Source organism: Lissotriton vulgaris, chromosome 10 (assembly GCF_964263255.1).
Source record: "Lissotriton vulgaris chromosome 10, aLisVul1.2, whole genome shotgun sequence".
Taxonomy (NCBI): Eukaryota; Metazoa; Chordata; class Amphibia; order Caudata; family Salamandridae; genus Lissotriton; species Lissotriton vulgaris.
The window spans coordinates 114,656,036-114,675,593 of record NC_141698.1 but is presented as its reverse complement, the minus strand read 5'-3'; the positions used below and the strand labels follow the sequence as shown (position 1 = coordinate 114,675,593).

General features: G+C 44.1%; 1 protein-coding gene across 2 annotated transcripts in view; it reads right to left on the bottom strand.

Moving 5' to 3' along the window:
* SMURF1 (SMAD specific E3 ubiquitin protein ligase 1) overlaps positions 1 to 18,362 on the bottom strand; it is a 384,967-nt gene extending 366,605 nt beyond the window's left edge. The window contains exon 1 of one of the 2 annotated variants that reach the window (XM_086940654.1): positions 18,022 to 18,362. In XM_086940654.1, coding sequence (XP_086796780.1) covers positions 18,022 to 18,130 — 109 coding nt within the window. In that variant the 5' untranslated portion in view covers positions 18,131 to 18,362. The remainder of the gene's footprint in view (positions 1 to 18,021) is intronic. The other variant, XM_086940655.1, reaches the window with a different exon arrangement.
* Positions 18,363 to 19,558: the final 1,196 nt, after the last annotated feature.

Sequence of the window (19,558 nt, the reverse complement as noted above, 5' to 3'; positions counted from 1 at the left end):
TGCCAGGATTACATTTCCAACCTTTTCCAGTGCGAAAATTGTTTGAGTGTAACTGTGCCCAGACTCAAGCTATTCTATACGAACCCCTAAATAATTTTGGCAGTGCATTAAACAAGAAACTCCAGCAAAACGTAATTTATTTGTGTCCAGATAGGCACTGGAAATAACTGCCCCACGCAGTGCAGATTCGGGTGGGGTCTGCGCAACCTCTCAGCGCTCACTTCATACGAGCTGCGATCAACAACCAACTAGTCAGTAAACCTCAACCCACACATCCTAAGACTTGTGTTCACCTCACTGAAGTCACGGTAAAACACACCGACTCTTATCCAGACCAGAAGACAACCCAATGACATTGGCTCACAGTATCTTGACTGGAAACATGCCATAATTATCTTTGACAAGTTGTTAAATTTATTTACTGAATTTAGGGGCATTTTCCTCTATGCACCATACCAAACTTAAAGCGTTCAGCATAAGAAGATCCTTCAGAACCTTCATAAAGTGTAAGCTAACACATTTCCCACGAAGACTAGTAGAGAAGGAGCAGAGGAGAGAATTCTAAACCTCAGCAGCAAGCGAAATCAACAACCACCATTGAAAATAGCAATCTGGTCTGGCTTATGAAAAAGGGCTTGGTGTGTCAACTGATGGGTTTAGGCACTCAGTAAGTCATACACGAGTATATCATTTATCTTTGCACTCCTGCATCCTTTCATCAATCCACCCTTTAAGACAACCACTGTAACAGCACATACAAGCTCAACTTATGCAAGATAAATTAAAAGAATAGAAGTAGAAAAAAGAAAGCATATTACATTCTAAACACAGCAGGCACATGTTACATTAACAAAGCTAAATATAGCAGAGGGTGTTCGTCTTGCAGAGGTCTTGTAAGTAGTACATCATGGATTTAAAGTTCCAGCATTGCTGTCACATTAAGAACTAATGGGTTTGTCATCCTGAAATAGTAAAGCAATGATACAGTATGACCAACGTGGTTTAGCAGAATTGACCACACTGGATACAGTGTACTGCAGATTAAATGAGCGGCAAGCAAGACACCTGTTAGCACTACATTGAGAACTGGATTAGCCTCAAACATTTTAAAAAGGAGAAGCAAAGAAATGCAAGGGGAATAATAAAAGAATTACATTGAAAACAAACAGCTTGGCAAACTAGCCCCAACACTGAACCGCACTCATTTTCAGGTGGAGGTACACATATGATCAGATAATGCGGTCATTCACAGGGCAAGAGACAACGACTATTGGGGACTGAACCACTATGCCATGCAGTAAGCTATCATGGATAGAAACAGAGTGGAAATATCACTCACACTGACAATTGGCAGAACAGGCCTTTAGTCTCCCTATTTATCTAGGTAAATATAGGTTTATGTAAAAGTATACATTATTTAGTGGTTTTCTTTCATTCCAAGATTCTGGCAGACAGCTAATAAAAGATTTTAGCAAGAAATGTTCTACCTATAAGCAGGTAACCAACACCAAGGTCCTTCCCTACCAAAGAAATCAGTGACATGTCATGTAACAAAATTCCTATCTGCAGACTTTAATAGAGAGAAAGAAGCATACGTCCGTAGTTATCTATTCACTTGAATGTATGCTTATCAGGATAAATTTGTCAGGCCTACTGACTATCGTAACGTTTCACTATAACCAATTCAGACCTACTGTGTTGGGTATATGCCTTTCAACAAGGCAACCAATAGGTATACCATGATAAAATTGCAAATATGAACAAAAGGCATTCATAAAAACAATATCAATTCCAATATAAATACAGCCGAATAAGGATTACCACAGTGCATATCTTCTATTTACATGGTTTGTTTGGGTGAGTCACTAAAACCAAAACCCTTGCCTGCTGTAGAAATGTGCGACACCTTCGTGTAACAAAATAAATGCCAATATACTTTAGCATAGTATAATAGCAATACATTCTTAAACCCCTACTGTCTTTAATAAGTAAGGCTAAATAAGGCTTACTTGCTTTGTTATAACTTTTCATTATAAACATATATCACACCAAAAGAACGTGACATAACTTTTCCCAATGAACAAATAAGGTCACTAGCCTTTAACAATGGCTTAACCCTACATACAAAACAGGCATACTGAAGTGTGCATTAGCAGTCAACCATCAAGCAGCTATTTATAAAAATTACAAAATTAAAGTTGGTGAAACAATGAACAACTCCTCTCAATAGGACCTAACTGGAACCACCATTACTTTGAAAATCTACTTTAAGGATTTGTCAAGGTGCGCGACCAACAGCAAAACCCTTGCCTACTATGGTAATCTATGAGATTACATTTAACCAAATACCATTCTACAGCCTGTAACAATGTGATCACTGTTAAAGGCCCTTTGCCTTTAACATATGTTTTTCACAATAAATAAGCCAGGCCAACTGCCTTGGTAATAACTTTTCATAATAAACAGCCAAAACGTTTGGCATCTGGTGTAACATTTTCCTCCACACTAATCAAGGCTATAGCTGGTATCATAGGCTTGTCACCATAACCAACTCAGGTCTACAGTTTTGAACATAAGCTTTTCCACCAGGTAAAAATCAGACACAGGATTATATAATTGGAAAGATATACAAAATCATAGTTTGCCAAGCAAACTATTCTCTCTCCTGTAAGGGCCCATCACGGATTCTCACAGAGGAAACCTATAGCCAAGGTTCGCTATACAGGGTAACAAATACCAAAAATATTGCCTACTACCACAATCTGAGAGATTCTATTTTAATCAAATATCTGTCCGTATGCTATAATATGGAATGTATATAATATAATATAATATGGAACGCTTAGTTACTTGAGCATACTCATTTTAGAATATAAATGTCATACGAAACAGAGAAGGCCTTGGGCCATGATCACTGGTTTGCCACCACAGCGAACAGTCCAGCTGTATAGAATACAAGCTTTGTCACAAGCCAAAATTGCAGGTTTTTTTGTTTGAAGCACACACATTGAGCACTATCAAATCCTGTACTTAAAGGAACCAACAAATGGGTGGAGCCTACGTCCCCCTCTCAGGAGGACTCTGAAAGTTCTTTTTTGTTGATCTCCTATCGTCAAGTGACAGTTGCAATGTCAAGCCAGAACTAAAAATCCATGCAGACTAGTGTGGTCCTCGGCATCCCATACGGCTCACAAACACAAAACTGCGGTCTAAAGTTAATGATGGAATTATATGGTGCTTTGACTGGAATACATTCTTCACGACTGACCTGCTCCCATCTGTGCAGCAGCAACTGAACAATAAACTAATGTAGCCAAGACATTTTAACAGCATTACAATGCGATATATGCGCCCCCTGAAAATTCTTATGCAGGAATCCTGCTGCTGGGTCGGGCAACTAAATAAATTAAATAATCACAGCTATGTGGAGGGGAAACACTATGTTCTGTGGATATACACAACTATTGCCCAATCTAAACATGTACTCCCGACTAAAACAAGGGGTTGGAGCCAGAACCCATCTCTAAAAAGACTTACTGAAAGCTCCTTTGTAAATTAAATCACATTACATCTGGAGACGACTGTGCTGTCAAGCCAGACCTAAAAACATTAAGGAACACATGGAAGGTGAGCAAAAGAAATTCAGAAAGAGCACTTGAAGGTTGCACGTTAGGAGAGGAGAACGAGGATTTTTTTTTGTGTCCAGCCTCCAGTCCCATTTATTAGTAACAAAACTATTTATTTTAGGATAACTGAAGGCAATCATGAACTGTAATCCAATTGTCTAAATGTTTTATGATTTAAAAAGTGGGTATTTAATTACTTGAATCTGAGATGTTTGAATGGAAACACAACATCTATTAACTAACAAAGCCAATTACAACGTTGGTGGCTTGCAAAATTACTTTCTTATTAAAGATGGGATGCAACGTTGGTGGCTTGCAAAATTACTTTCTTATTAAAGATGGGATGCGCAGAAACAATTTCAATTTTCAAACGTTTCATTGTAACTATTCCGCTTCTAGACCAGCCTCAAAAACAAAACGCAGAGATAACAGACCAAAACGATGCCCCTTTCAAATTCAATGTATAAAACCAAAAACAAAGATGGTCAAAGTGATCTTCACAGAAAGCTAGCACAAGCATGCCAGGCAATGCTAAAATAACAGAACCGAAAACGTCAAAGACCCTAAATGTACTCAACTGGACAGAAATCTGATTAGAACTTGATATTAAAAAAAACGCTATTTCAGTCTAGAGGTATTAGACTTTACTGGCATCTTACTTCCCCGCGATTATCTCTCGCCTCATTCCATCTTTATCACACCTACCACTTCCAGGCTGCTCCAGTAGACCCAGCTACAATACACCCGTCGGATCACAGGATATGTCGGTCCACTGAATTCTTCTAGGAAACCGTGGGCCTGAATATGTGTGGTGCCCTGGAGACACATTGGGAGGGAGGAAGGGGAGCAAGCACGACCGACTACCATTTTGTGTGTGTAAAAGGCCGCCTTATTGAAACAGGTGCACATCACATTTTATTAAAGCCTGACAAAACGCCTTACAAAACTAAAACCTCTCTAAACATCGATTTACCTGACCCCTTTGTATTTTTCTCCCCCCACCCCTACGATCCCCACATGATAAAATACCCCCATCCCGCAATATAAAATATATAACTCAATTACATCCTAATAATATCCAATTTTATCCCCTACATCCTAATTCCAAAACCTCCCAAGACCTACAGTCCTATTTTCCTTCTTGCAACTGTAACTAAGTACCCTCTAATGTAACTCCCGAACTGGTTACCCTTTCCCCGCTCCCGTTCCTGAACTCCCCAAAATTAACAACAAAGTACCGAACTCCAGCCAAACCTGGCCAACATCAAAAACAACTCCGCCACCCAGGGAAAGGTGGAGTTTAGGTGATTACACTGCCTCCCCCTTTCCCTGCCCCCCCCCTCATTCCCCCTTTTTCGATGCAGGACGAAAACGCCAACTGCCGGGCCTTACTCACTGCGCCTCCCCACAAAACGGGCCAGAACTTCGCGGAGCCAAACCGGCCCGAACCACCCTTTCCAAGAAAATCCTCCAGCGCCCCTTGTCCACCGCCCCGGCCTCCCTGCGCCACGCCACCCGTCGCTATATCAGCTCGGTTTCACCTCGACCGTACACCCTTACCAATTCTCCCGCAGCTCCGCCGACTCCTTCCTCCTTGCTCGCAGCAACCACAAACCCGTCACCTGCAACCTAACCGTCTCCCCTAGACACCCAGAGTATCACTGACTAGCTACCTGCTCTTGCAACTTGACCCTCTCCACAAAAGGAGCGGCCTACAATCCAAATCAACGTGTTCCGGGACAAGGAAACCCGCTACCGATCCCGAAACGAGAAGCAAATGCCAGTAAATATGCCCCGCCCCCATCCCGCGTTCCAAAAACTCCCCTCGCCGCGCACATAAAGTCAATGACACCGTACTTACCACCTCCACAGGCGCAGCATGCCCCCCGGCCACATCCCGCCTATACACTTCCGACGCCGCCCCAACCCTCAACGGGTGCGCGCCCTACAGCCTACCATCCATACCCCCCCTTGGCACAGCCCACCACCGCCAACAACTGTGACCCCCATTGCCCTTCTCCCAGTGGCACCCCCTTTACCTGCGTCAAGAAAAACTCACCACATCCACAAGTCCTACCCAACGCCTGCCGACAAACGCCTGAGGTGGCACGGAGGTCTTTGTCCCGCCAGGGCCCGGCCCCCAGTGCAAACGACTCAGGTGGACCCACCACCTTTGAATGCCTTCACCATCCGCCTGGCAGCCCAACGCGTTAACTATTGCGCCACCGAGCCACCTCCCCAACCAAACCCCTGCACGCCACGCCGCTGTGTCCCGCAGCACCTGAATTTCCAACACTGTCACATTGAGCTGTGCCACCATTAAGTCGGGCAGCCCCCAACATCTGCCACTGCTTATCTACGTCAACCGCATCTCCCGCCACACCGCGAACAGCTCGATATCCCCAAAATGGACAGCGCGTGCCTGGCCCCCACCGTCTATTCCGGTGCCAATGGCAGCACTTGGATTTCCACGTGCGCAACAACCGTGTCCCAGCATCACCTGAAGTTGCGACACTGTCACTTTGTGCTTTGCCCCCATTACCTCGAGCAGCCCCAAACTCTGCTGCTGCTAGTCTGCCCGCAACCGTGCTCCAAGCACAACGAGTCCACCTCATGACCCAAAATTGACAGCACCATGCCCGACCCCACTGTCTTTCCCGGTGCCAATGGCAACCCTGAATTTGCCAATCCTGCCCCATTGTACTTTGCCACCACCACCTCTAGCAGCCCCAACATCCGCCGGTGCGTGTCTGCCGGCAAACATGCTTTCAGCGACACCGAGCCCAGCTCCATTCCCAAAAATTGACAGCGCCGTGCCTGGCCCCACTGGCTGCTCCGTTGAGAATTACCACACCTGAATTTCCAAACCTGCCACTTTGGCCTCGCCCCTTACCTCGGGCATCCCCAACATCTGCCGCTGCTTTTTTGCCAGCAACCATGCCTCCAGCAAACCAAGCCCAGCTCATTACCCACAACTTTGACAGTGCCTGGCCCCACTTGTCTTTTTCCGGTGCCCATGGCACCCACTGGCCCTCCATGTTCTCCTGAAACCTGTCCAGCGACACCTGGCAGTCCGTGGAGTCTAGGGCCCCGACCAAGAAAAAGTCATCCCTGCAGTACCAAAAATCCAGGGTGCCCCGTTCGTTCCGTAAAAAAACAGTGCAGGAACGTAGTAAAACCTTCAAAAATGCGCAGGACCTCGAGCAACCCGTCGGCAATGCCTCGTCCACATCTCAGCGGCCGTTCAACTGGATCCCCAGTAGGCACCAGTCGTCTGGTGGACCGACAGCCGCCGAAAACCGACCAAACGTCACGCGTCGCCAACTGCGCGCCAGGTCCCGCCGCCACTACGAAGGGCTCAACCCGGGTAGTAAGACAACGCGGTCACGTTTTCGGTGAGATAGTCGTTAACTGATCCGCCCCCGGGCCACGAGATGTGTTGTGGAAGGCGGAACTGCCCCGCCTCCTGCGTGGGCACCCCTAATGCGGACACCAGCAACGACTCCCAAGGCCCATCCCCAGACTGCTGCCATGGTTGCCCTCAACGACCTCAGTATCCCGCTCGCACCGTCCTACCTCCGGGTGTTCCCTAGCCGGCCGCAAATTTGTCCGTCTAACATCGCCGCCAGGGCCCCATGTAGCCACATCGAAAACCCCCCTCTGAACCTGGCCCGTAACCCATCCGCAGCCCCTTCCTCCGGGTAATTACGCAGGGCCGCTGTTGAACGTACCACAGAAACAACGCACATATAGCATCTGCACCAGCTTGAGAAGAAGTTCCCTCATTTGCATAGGGGGGGGGGGCCCAATGCAAACAAGGAAATAACCGTCCCCGTTTGACCTGGATCCCATTAGGGATTTGGGGGCAGAGGCAAACAGGCCGTTAGGAGGCACATTGATAGTGTTCAATATCTAAAGTGGTTGAGTGCACAGCAACGTATACTATCCTTCAAAATGTTTCTCAGTACTCAAGGCGGTGATTTTTTGCATGCTGTACTAGAGCGCGCTCCATCCATGCGAATTCTTGTTCAACAACCAGCGGGAGCCTCGTCAGGTACACCAACCCAGGGTGCAAAGCTGAATGAATAGATGTGAACCATCCAATGAAGTTCAAGGATTCTCTTCCATTTATCCAAAACAATGTATTCCAGAAATAATCTGCAAGTAATCCATGTTTTTCCAATACTTCCATTTTCTAATCTTTGCTCAAATTCAACGAGTGCCTACACAGGCTTTATCTCAAGAACACAGAGGTGCAAATGGTGTCATAATCCAATGTGGAAGATTTTATTCTTAATGCATTTCAGGCTATTTCAGCCCTTTCAACAGCCATTTGTAGTGTGCCACATCAATGTGGAGCATTGTTAGTGTGTCCCCTGAAGGCCGCCCTTTGGAGTGTGAAAAGGGGGTCCTATAGTCCTTGTGTACAATCCCCCGGCAAGTGGGTGTAGTCTCACTGCACTCGCCTGCTGGGGTAACTCTGCTCCCTCTTCAAAGTGCAGGCACTTGCAAGCAGCAAAGCCAGATTGGCCTGAATGCACTGCCCTCTGGAAGCCACAAGTTTGCGGCTGCCCTTGAGGCAGCACATTGATTGTAATACTGGCCCTGTGCACCTGCTTTAAGTGTAATACTGGCCCTGTGCGCCTGCTTTAAGTGTACCATGGCACTAACAGGGACAGTGCACCCACTACGTACTACGGGCAATTTAAGTCACCTGAAGAGATATTCTTTGTAGTAGGGGGGGGGGGGGGATGAGCTGTTATGGGGCTTGCACTGTCAGTCAGAGATCCAAGGAGAACAAGTGAGCAAGGAAAGGTGGCAATATTACCAAAATGCAGAGGAAATTGCTCGCTGACCTCAGCACTTGTGTTCCCTGCAGGTCACACTCAAATCTCAACAAAACCAACTCAGCCAGTCGGTCCACTGGGTGCCGCTTGACTGGTTAACAGCAACAAATGATTGTCATAGCGCTACAGAAGGCAAAATGATAGCACTAAGAACTCTATAAAAATAATCTAGTTACTGTACACTTTTTCATCTGCCCTTCATTGTTTGCCATTGTAAACATCCGGTTGTTAACCAGTGGCCAAGACAATGGCTGATCAAGCCTAGAGAGAAGTACCTGCTTATCCACCCAGTGATTAATACCTCCTCACGCAACATGAGAGAGTGATGACACTGGAGGACGATGCATGGGTCACCAGTTCTGGTTCAAAGCAAACCCCAGGAGGAATTCAGAAGAAAGCAGTGAAAAGCAAACACAATCCCAAAAAGCCTAAACATCAGGACAAGGGAAAACCTCTTGTGGTGTGATGGATACCACGATATTCACAGGCAATTGAAGCAGACATCTACAATATTAAGAGCCTTGTTTGTCCTTGACAGCTGTTGCCATTGCAAACTTCAGGCTGCAAACCAATGATTAACAGCGATGACTGTAAGAGAGTAGAACTAGGCCAAGAAGTGACACCAACAAATGATTAATTTTTCCTCGAGCAGTTCTGTATTAACTACCGAACCTCAACCCATGGTCCCACAAGGAAGTTAGGTACTTGGATGCTTAACATGACTCAGGGGAGGTCTTACTTTCATTACAGCTGTTATGGTGTCCCCTTGACACTTGCTGGGCCCTGTAATTTACCGGGCAGTGGTACAAAGGGGGGGGGGTGTAAATCAGGCATGCCCTCAGGAAAGTAACCACAGAACTGGAAGCACTTGATGATATAATGGCAAGAAACAGCCCCTCAGGTACCAAGGTCACACCATACAATTCATGTCCTAGCAGGATATTGGTAAAGGAAAGGGAAGAGCTCGTGTCACGAGAGTCCCCGAAATCTCACTAAGAATATGGTGATTTCTAGGAGAAGAGGAGGACAGAGGGCAATAGCAGAAGCATGGTCAGTCTTTATCCTCCACTCCCAGTGAAGTGGGGTAGGCCACTAGCATCAAAGTTCTTTGCGGAACTGCGACAGCCCCAGTGAGTCAGATTAAAAACCATGCGAGGGTGCACCCAAACCTGGATAGGTGAGAAAGGGGAACATCTGCCAGTAGTGGCCTCTAACTTATGAGAGAACATGAATGGTGAGGTTTCTCTGTGAAGGAGCATGAGCTGTTGTGGGGCAAAGCATAGAAAAGGAGACAAAGGGGCAATGAACTAGATGAAATGGAGAAGGGGGTGAAGTTACTCTGGGAGAGCTTGCTTGAAGGGGTGTGTCCAAGACCTGCAGTGAAATGACCAATTCCAAGGGTTAGTGGGGGATGGAGTAAATATAGTGAACCACATAAAAGAATAGGAGCCTAAGACTTCAGTTGGAAATCAGCAGACTAACAAAGATTTTTTTTTTATTGTACCTGCTCAAATGAAAGCCCTTTCCCTCAAAAAATATTTTCTTCTTATATTACGAGAACATTTGTGTCCTAACAATCAAGACCAATAACTCAAAACTCATCACGTCACACACAAACTACATCCACTTTTGAAATAGCCAAGCAGACCACTGGGACCACAGTTCTATTACAAAACGTAATGTTTAAATGCCATCTCCTCAAGCTGTTCACTGGCAAATTAATGTCAAACAGTGTTCGTATGACAACCAGGAGTTTGGAAACAAAGTGTCAGAGTTCAAATTCATTACACCAGACAGGCTCCAGATGTTCGTATAGCCTTTAAAGTGATTCCTAGATGCAACACTTTTTTTTTGCACTTCCACAAAAAACGGATAACAAATAAACACGTCTCGCTCAAAACCACAGACTACAACACATGCTCAAACAACGAACTGTTATGCTTTAACCTAGACTAAACCCAGAACGCTAAAGTAAACACAGTAGAGCTAAAGGGCAAACATACAAGGTCAGCAAATGCTGGGAAGTAAAACATCCAGTCCCTCCCAATACCACTACACAAACAGAAAAACAATCACATTTAGGAAAAACATTTTCCTCTGGAAGCCACCTAACAAAGACATAACAGATGGCCAGGGCAATCGCTAGGCCTTTAAGTACTAAATGCTGAGGAAATGCTCGTGTAGGCCGCATTGTCTGGAAGATCAAGCGTTTACAGTAGTTACCCTAAAGTGATGGAGAGCAACACGAGACTAACAAGCATTGGCAAAGCCAATCAGTTTTGCATTGACTTAGTCTATTTGTCAATGCTTGCTTTTTTTTTTTTTTTTTTAAATACACCATTGTTGCGGGAGTCGCCAGGCCATTACAAATATTTTAAAAAGTATACAAAATTAAGAAAAAAAAATGTGGGTTTAAAGAAGCACACATTGCTACACTGGACCCAGGCACCAAAGGGAACTCCATTATTTGCAGGTGTACTCCTTGTCCAAGAGTTAAATACCGTCACTCAAAGTGAAGCGTGCTGACCCATTAACCCAGGCTGTATGTTGTAGCAGGTGGAAGAAAAGTGTGAATGACACTACAGAAGACCAATGGGGCTGAAAGCCCCTAATAGCGTGGATATTGGATATGTAAATTTCTAAAAATCAAAAGGTTTTGGCTTGCCCAGATCTAAAAAGAATGTGTCAGCGTTGAAGCATTTCCATTGGAGCTAATTTGAATCTCATTATCTTTAAGAAAGTAACCTGTCATTTTCTTTTCATCAATTGGCACAAAATATACCTTAAAAGCAGCCCACAATTCTGTCCTACTATACACCGACTCTGTACAGTAGGACAAAATTGTGGGCTGCTGTTAAGGTATAGGACGAACTTAGCAACAGCTCCCATGCATCAGTGGCGTCCTCTTTATGAATGTTAAGCAGTATTAGAGAATATTGGACCAGCAGGGGTCTGTAGCAGGATGTTCAGTCCACAGTGAATCAGAGCCTATATTCATCCCACTGAGCTCTTTTTCATGGTCCTAAACTCAAGGTACTTATACACCTGATCAGAATTATGAAATACTATATAAATACAACTGCTAAAAACACACTAAGAAAGGAGACGGATATAAGAACTCCTAAGTTTGTTAAAGAAAAATATGAGACTCCTCCTCTTGGTTAAAGAAGGTGTGACTAATCTACGATATGCATGGCAATAAGAAATACTCATCACGGCACTCCTCTCGTACATCTATGACATCAGGAAAGAACTACATAATCATTGCCCAGAGGAAGATGCACAAGCAGCAAAACACATTGACAAAGTATCCAATCCCATTGGGAAGAATAAAACTGGAGATTTCTGACTACTTTTATTGAGAACATACCTCTAAGCACATTGGTGGATCCTCCTAAACTGTTATCTTGATTCAGACATATAGACAACTAGTGTGTATTTGAGTCAATAGCAAATACATCTACCGAACAGCCAATACACCACTAAATCCCGTATTTAATTAATTTCAAGAGCATGTGCCTATTTTGCACAACATGGTAAGTTAGTTAAAATATTCAACCCCTTGTTTGCTAGCCAACACTACAGCCTCTCTAAAAGGGTACCTTTCATATTTGTCTTTTACACATATACAGCTCAAATGTGCATATGAATAGATTTGAACAGGTCTGGGTGTCCTAGACAGGTAAGAATGATCATACCAATTGCTTTTTTCTGACGTTTTTCAGAATAATGAAGACACCACCCATTAGTTCCTATGATTACAAACTAATTTGAGGAGCAGTATTAACCAAAGAGAAGAAAACTGCAAATTGGCAGATTCCGAGAATCCTCAAGCGAATTAACCAGGTACAAAAATATGATCGAGACTTACAGTTGACCGGTGAAAGGCGGACACTCGTGTCTATAGAAGGTAACAACTGTTCAACATCTACGTCCCTTACACTGGTACTTTACATACGAATATTCTGGCAGGATCCGCTTCAGAAAGTAGCAAAGTTTCGACCATCAGATGTGCACAAAATCTTAATAGTGTTTGGAGGGAATGTATTGCTCTCCCAAAGCGGTAGATACTAATGGTGTGTAAAGCAAGAGTATGGCAATGCCAGGGGCATAAAAGTTAGGCACCCTCCTAAAAATGTCCTAGCAAGGTGTGAAACTTGCCACTGGGAACATCAAGAACGTAGTTCTGCAGTTCATGAATACAACCTGCGATTCTGCATACTGCGTAAGCAAGCACGAGTGCTCGGGATGGGGATATGAAGCAATTCTGCATACTGTGTAAGCAAGTACAAGTGCTCGGGATGAGGCTAAAGAAGCTGGACTATCAGACACATGGCTCTTCCACAAAAACACATCCCTGCCTGTGCCTAGTCCCATGCGCACCTAGGAAACGTTTGTAACAGCAGCTGCACGAGAGGCATGTGTACAGAGGTCAAAATATCAAAAGCACAAAACTAATCTGCATTCGTAGGGCAGAAGTCAGTCAACAGAAACTTCTGCAGGATACAAAGCAACCATTATCTTAAAATGATGGCCAAAGAACAAAAGTGTTAGACTTCGTGCTTACTGTACATAGCTTTAGCAAATAGTTTAGCTTTGCATACGTTTCGTAGAGCTCTTATACAATCTACAAATGAAGTCCAAGCCTAGCCTGTTGCCAGCTTTTTGCAACACTGCACGCAAACGCAGAAAAGTAAACTATTGTTCATTTCATCTTACGAAGCATTTGTTCAATAAAGAAGACGGTTTACCGAGGAGATGCCTCCAAACCATTTTAACCTGTTGTGTGTCCTTATGGTCTACCCTTAGTACCTCTCCCGCTTTGGAAGTTACACAGAATGATGAAGTTCACCTTCCTGCTCAACAATTGTGTGAAGGATAAATCATTCTGGAAAAAAAATGTAAGGATCCTTCTTTTTTTGCCTCCCTCGCGGGTCTTTTTTTCAATCCACCTTTTCCACCCAAAACGTGTTTTCTTTCTGTTTTCTACTGTTCTTGTGCGAAACATTAGAATAGCCGAAAACACCCGGTAATAGACTTCAATTAAAGTCATCTTTACATAGGGTTTTGAATGTGCAATAAATCTTGTAGAACGGATTCTCTACTCAGAAGACGCCGCACAAACGGTAGCTTTGCACGATGCAACGAGTGCTGGTATCACATCTGTTACAGAGGCTCAAATGTCTCTCTATCCAACCAAAACATTTACCACACAAACACCGTGAAGATCTGTTGTGGTGGGGAGGGGTTTAAGAGATGCAGGCGCAGAGCCTTCTCTTTAATGTGCTCCCTACCCACATAAATATCTTCAACTACATATGCAAACTTACGTTTCTGTTAACCATAAACAGCAGACTGAGAAATACATGTCTGGTGCCAAATGCCCATGTGGGAGTGGGAGGCAAGTGTAGGTATTAAAAAAAAATGTTTTTCCCAAAGTAAAAAAAAAATAAAGCAAACGGCATTAAGTCTCATTTTCAGACAGAATTCCGTGACAATCAACCCACGCCTCTATTATGTCCAGAAATTAAAAAAATACATCTTTTACTACATTGTTTTTATAGTCCTGTGGTCCATGATTAAAAGGTGGTTCAAAATGCCAGTAATTTCATTACATTTGCAATCCAATTCCACTATCTCCCTGCGTTTAAGAGACACTCAAGGGTCCACATGAACAATATGCATATTCCAGGGTGTAGGAGGCAGAACAAAGTTGGCAACCTTTGCCTAATTTATTGAAAAGAGGGGGGAAATACAGCAACGTGAGCCTCTGTCCACTCTAGTCCAGTAGGCTGGGCAGGATTAATCATAAAATATGCTTTGCTATGTGTCAAGTAACTGCTGCTGTTCGACCCCATTACTACAAACATGAAATATTCTGATTTAAGACTGATATTACTGGAGATTGCAGCATCCACATGAACCACGAGGACCTTTACTACTGCTGTCCTCGGACGGATCAGCCCAGTACTAAGAGTTGTGTACTGGGAATTAGATTGGACTATGTGAAAAAGAGAGAAAAATTGCAGATGTAAAACCAAATTTCAAATGATCTTTATATATTGCCCATATGCGGCATTAATGGAAAATCTGCTAGCAAGGGTCGAAAGCACACCTAATCTATTAAGATATTGAGTGCATAAATTTAAATCCAGTGGGATTCTGACTCTAGAGAAAACAAACATTGACAATGAAAATGGTTAAATTAGCGTGTACGCCTCAAGTAAGGCTAAATGGTCAAGGTTTCCCAGACCATAACTTCTTGAGACATCCTGATGGTGAAACGTGTTATAGCAACAACTTCTCTCCAGGATGCCGATAGTTTAATTTGTTCTCCGGGACGCCAGTACATAATCCAGCAAATGACACTGTTGAGCGAATTTTGATAAGTTACTGCCTCTCACTTGAACAGCTGTGTATTTAAAATATTGTTCCAATTGTCTACAACGGACTTTAGTCCTAAAGCTGTGGTGGAAGGAGTGCCATAATGCTACTGATCTACATAAAAGGTTCTTCTTCAGTCACCACATTTCCAAAAAGAGGTCCCACAGTCAATTTAAATTGCAAGATGTTAAGACAACTTATGGGATTTTATCTTCTTTAGCAAACATCCCTGACAGAAGCTCACCAGAGCTGCTCGTTGCTACAGGATATTTAACACATAGGTCTTGGGGGCGCAAACATAACAGTAGTGGCAACCATGTAATGTTGAGCACTAGTGATGTAAGGTGAACAGGATGTAGCCTTGCGGTTAGAGCTGTCGACCGTGTTAGAGTCTCGGCAACGACGCTCAACATCCTGTGATTCTGGGCAAATCACTCAATTTTCCCGTGTCTAATAAAAATGAATGTGTCCGCCTGTAGGGAAACTGGTGCTCATGTAAAGCGCTCCGATACCTGATGTCTAGTTTGCGCTATATTTTTTTTTTTAAGTGGCTGGGTGGTATTTTTTTCACCATTAACTAGGTGACCAATCTTATTGTCTCATAGACAGTATTTCCTTTTTAAGTTTAAATGGGTGTTCAGAACTTGCTAAATCAACAGAATGTTGGCAAGTGGCAAGTCACAGTCCATAGAGTACAGTCTCCAACTGAGTAAATAGGATTTGCCTCATACTAAATAATTCAAACAGAAAATGAAATAACCACCATTTGAAACATCAGCCTAGAATATTGGGATGTTGGCAGCTATTCTTGACTACCACAGACCTGCCAATCTCCAATCGAGTGCTTTCAAACAAACTTCCCAAGAATAATTTGATCGGCTCACACTACAAGTATCAGGAAAGAGATTCTCTCCTGGTGAGCCAGTTCAATCCTTGTCACCAGTTCCGGCCAAGAATTATAGAAATGCTGGATGAATGGCGGAGGGTCTAGATCTATACATGGCAACTGAAAGGGTCACGTATAAAGCTAGGGGGTGCCCTAAGAAATTTGGCAGAGTCTGGAATAAATGGCGGAAACATTATGGACTTGACGGGGGACTTTGAAAAGGGGATGTGGAAAAAAAAAAAAGATGTGAAAGTGGGCGTAGGTACTCCGGAAGGTGACCTGATATGGCAATACGGACTTGAGCCCGAGACTGTTCCGGCAAAGATACTTGCTGTGAATGACACTATATTCTCCTAATGGTGAATGATCGGTGGGTGGGGAGAGGGTGCGATGACCAATGATGACATGATTGTATTGTTCTAACCTAATAAAATGCAGATAAAAATGTGTTTTTAAAAAAAAAAAAAATGAAGAATTATAGAAATAAGTGACTCACTGGTTTCCAACATTGAGTTCAAAGCTTAGAAAGAGGTGGTGCCGTCTTTGGTTTTTAAATCCAAATATCGCAATTATTTCACTACAAGCTTTAACTAAAAATGTTTTAAAAATCATTGAGAGGGGAGTCACATTTTCCAGAAAAAACAGGCTGGTAATAGACCAGAAACTGGAATGGACTCTGATAGCAGTTGCACTTGAGGAGCTCAAGATCACGTGCAGACAAAGACTGCATGTAAAAATGCGTGCCAGGCATATAACGAAAACAGATATTCACCAGCCCCTTGTCTGTGCCCTGCCCATATTGTACATTCCATTCCACAGAAAATTCACCAGGGTGGTTGGTCCTCCACGGGTTACTCATCTTTTCTTAGAAATAGGCATGAGAAGCATCCTCGAATAAAGTCTGACCTCTTGAAATTTCGGAACGTGTTAAAAATAGCATGCCCAACCCGATCAAAATTCCACCAGCTGTTTATGGTATGTTGAATCATCTCAGTACTTTGGATACATAAAGCATGTAATTAATTGCTTGCAAGGCAGAAGTGCAGGATGTTATTAGCTGCCACAACCATGAAGAAATAAGGGGGGGGGGGTCTTGTACCGGTGCCATCTGTGGATAGAAACTAATTCCCTCTCTGCAAATTCAAACTAGGTTACTCTGTATCAATGGGATTTAAAGAGCATGGACCTACATACAGGACAGTGATTTACAGAAGCCTTACAAGAATGATCGTTACAAAAACCTGGTGTACATGAGAAGGGGGTTCTTGATTAATTTGGAGTGGAGGGTTGTGGAAAGATGCTAGAGTGTAGTGAGATATCCACAGATGTAAGACTATTTACTCCTGCTGGTCCAATCAAGTCAGCCCCACTGCCTTTAAACACAAGTCAATCCCACCTTCCTTCAGATACAGGTCACGCAGCTGCAACCCAGACCCCTCTCCAGAGATGAAGGGCAATTATGTATTCCTGCTGATAGGCTCAAGTGACCCCCACCACATCCAGATGCAAGTTATTTTTCCCTACCTCACCAAGAAGCCAATAGCCCAGCCCCCCCCCCCCCCACCCAGATAAAATAGTAAGTCCTCTTCCACAGACACTACCGCAATTGACGATTAGCATAAGTACAACTATGTTTATTGCTTGACAAATGCGTCTACCTTAAACTTTCAATGTAGTTTGTTATATATGGAATGATTTTCATTAGCCGAAATTTAATTACGTACGGCACACTACCACCCATGGAAAGACAATGGATACAGACCAATCAGCACAAGCTAGTACCCTCCTATAGATACAAGACAGTCAATACACGCCTGCAACCTCTTTCTACAAATAAGAGAAAACACTTTAAAAAGGTACGAGCAACTAATACCATACTACAGAAACAAGTAGCAACCTTCTTGATACAAGCTAACAGTTTCATTCTACAAATGCAAAGCTGAATCTCCCTCCTGCAGAAACACACTAGCTTCAAAGCCTCAGATGCAAGCCGCTAGCCACCTCTGCAGATACATGCCAGCCCCGCCCCCTCCTCAGATACACACCAGGCCCCCCCCCTCCTCGGTTACAAACCCGGTCTTGGCATCCATAGCCAACCCACGGTCATACCATTTGGACTCCCCGCAGAAACTATCCCAGCTCTCATGAGATTTCACTTAATACTTGTGGGCATTGCCTTGCTCTGCATGGGACACAGGTCTGCCCTTCCATGCATATATAACCGATGTCCCTGAATATAACAAACCAGACCTTTGTCTGTAGTTTAAATAATCCTCACCTGTCAGGCGAATTTTTATGCTGGACCCGTTCCTTCTTGTCCCTGGATTCGACATCCCTCGCGTCTCCGCAAAACACACAAAAACGACATATAAAAAGACCCAAAACATATAAAATTCAGCCTGCACCCCGGGTGGGGCGCTGACCGGGGATTGCTGTCCGGGCTTACAGCAGAGCCGCGGATCAGGAAAGAAAGGGGGTCACCGCACCCGCACCATGTCCGGCCCGGGGCCGACGCGCCCCAGCCTTCGCCGCCACCTCGGAGCCGCCTCCAGCCAGCCAGCCGCGCTCGCGACACCTCCCCTCCTTCCTCAACGGCGGCGCGCACGCTCCTGCGACCCCGTACCAAACTAGTGAACGCGCACGTCCCGCACTGTGATCTGCTGCTGCGCGCACCTGAACCAACAAGTAGCGCGCTTGTCTCGTGCTCCACCCTCCTTCCGTCGCCTGCAGGAGTCTCTAATGCGCCTGGCCCTGTCCCTTCTGCGGCCATGTTAGAACCAGGCAGGTCCCTGCTCATTGATCCATTTTCTGGCTAGCAAGTGGTGGTATAAATCAGTCTTCATATTCTTACGGAACATTTCGTCTCTTAATGTCCTCATTTCGATGAGACGCGTACCGCCGAGCTGCAAATACACTGTTTAGACATTTTTAGTTGTTTTCTTTGGCACACTCCTTCACGTGAGACATTTCCATTTTCCTTCACAAAAATACTATATACATAAAGTAAGGCATTTCACATCGCAACACACACCAAACTAATCTACAAAAGGGTAGATTTATAAGCAAAGGTGCACCACATATAGGAATTGTGCAAACTAGGTCACAAGCTTGACACAAGAGAAACCAAGAATCAATTCCAAAACGGTTTTTATCAAAAAGGTCTTTTCTTTATTAGTCCAATTGTTAAAGGAACACAGCCGACGAGTTTCGTCCCATACGGGACTTCTTCAGGGCAAAATAAAATGAAAGGGCGCCTTAAGTAAAGCAGCAAATCGTTGGAGATGAGCAAGTGCGCAGCCGATAGTTGTGTTCTGTACAGTCTAAAGTTATATATAGATGCACGTTATGTTCGCGAGGGAAACCCAATTTCTGTAAATATTACGACGAACGGCAAATTTGAACTGGTACAATTTCCAAGCAAGGAAACAATGTCTGTATGAGTCCAAAGATAAGAAGCCTCAATATATTTCTTAATGTACTGAGCCTTATTGCAATGGCTCCGATCGGCAGTCCCCTGTTTAGGACCCGATAACCGGAAATCCGTGGCCGACTCGCGGACAAAGAATGATGACGAATATACGATCCCCCTCTTGTCTTCTCCAGTACGTATAGCAGCTGGACTCATACAGACATTGTTTCCTCACTTGCTCATCTCCAACGATTTGCTGCTTTACTTAAGGCGCCCTTTCATTTTATTTTGCCCTGAAGAAGTCCCGTATGGGATCAAACGCGTCAGCTGTGTTTCTATGACAATTGGACTAATAAAGAAAAGACCCTTTTGATAAGAACCGTTTTGGAATTGATTCTTGGTTTCT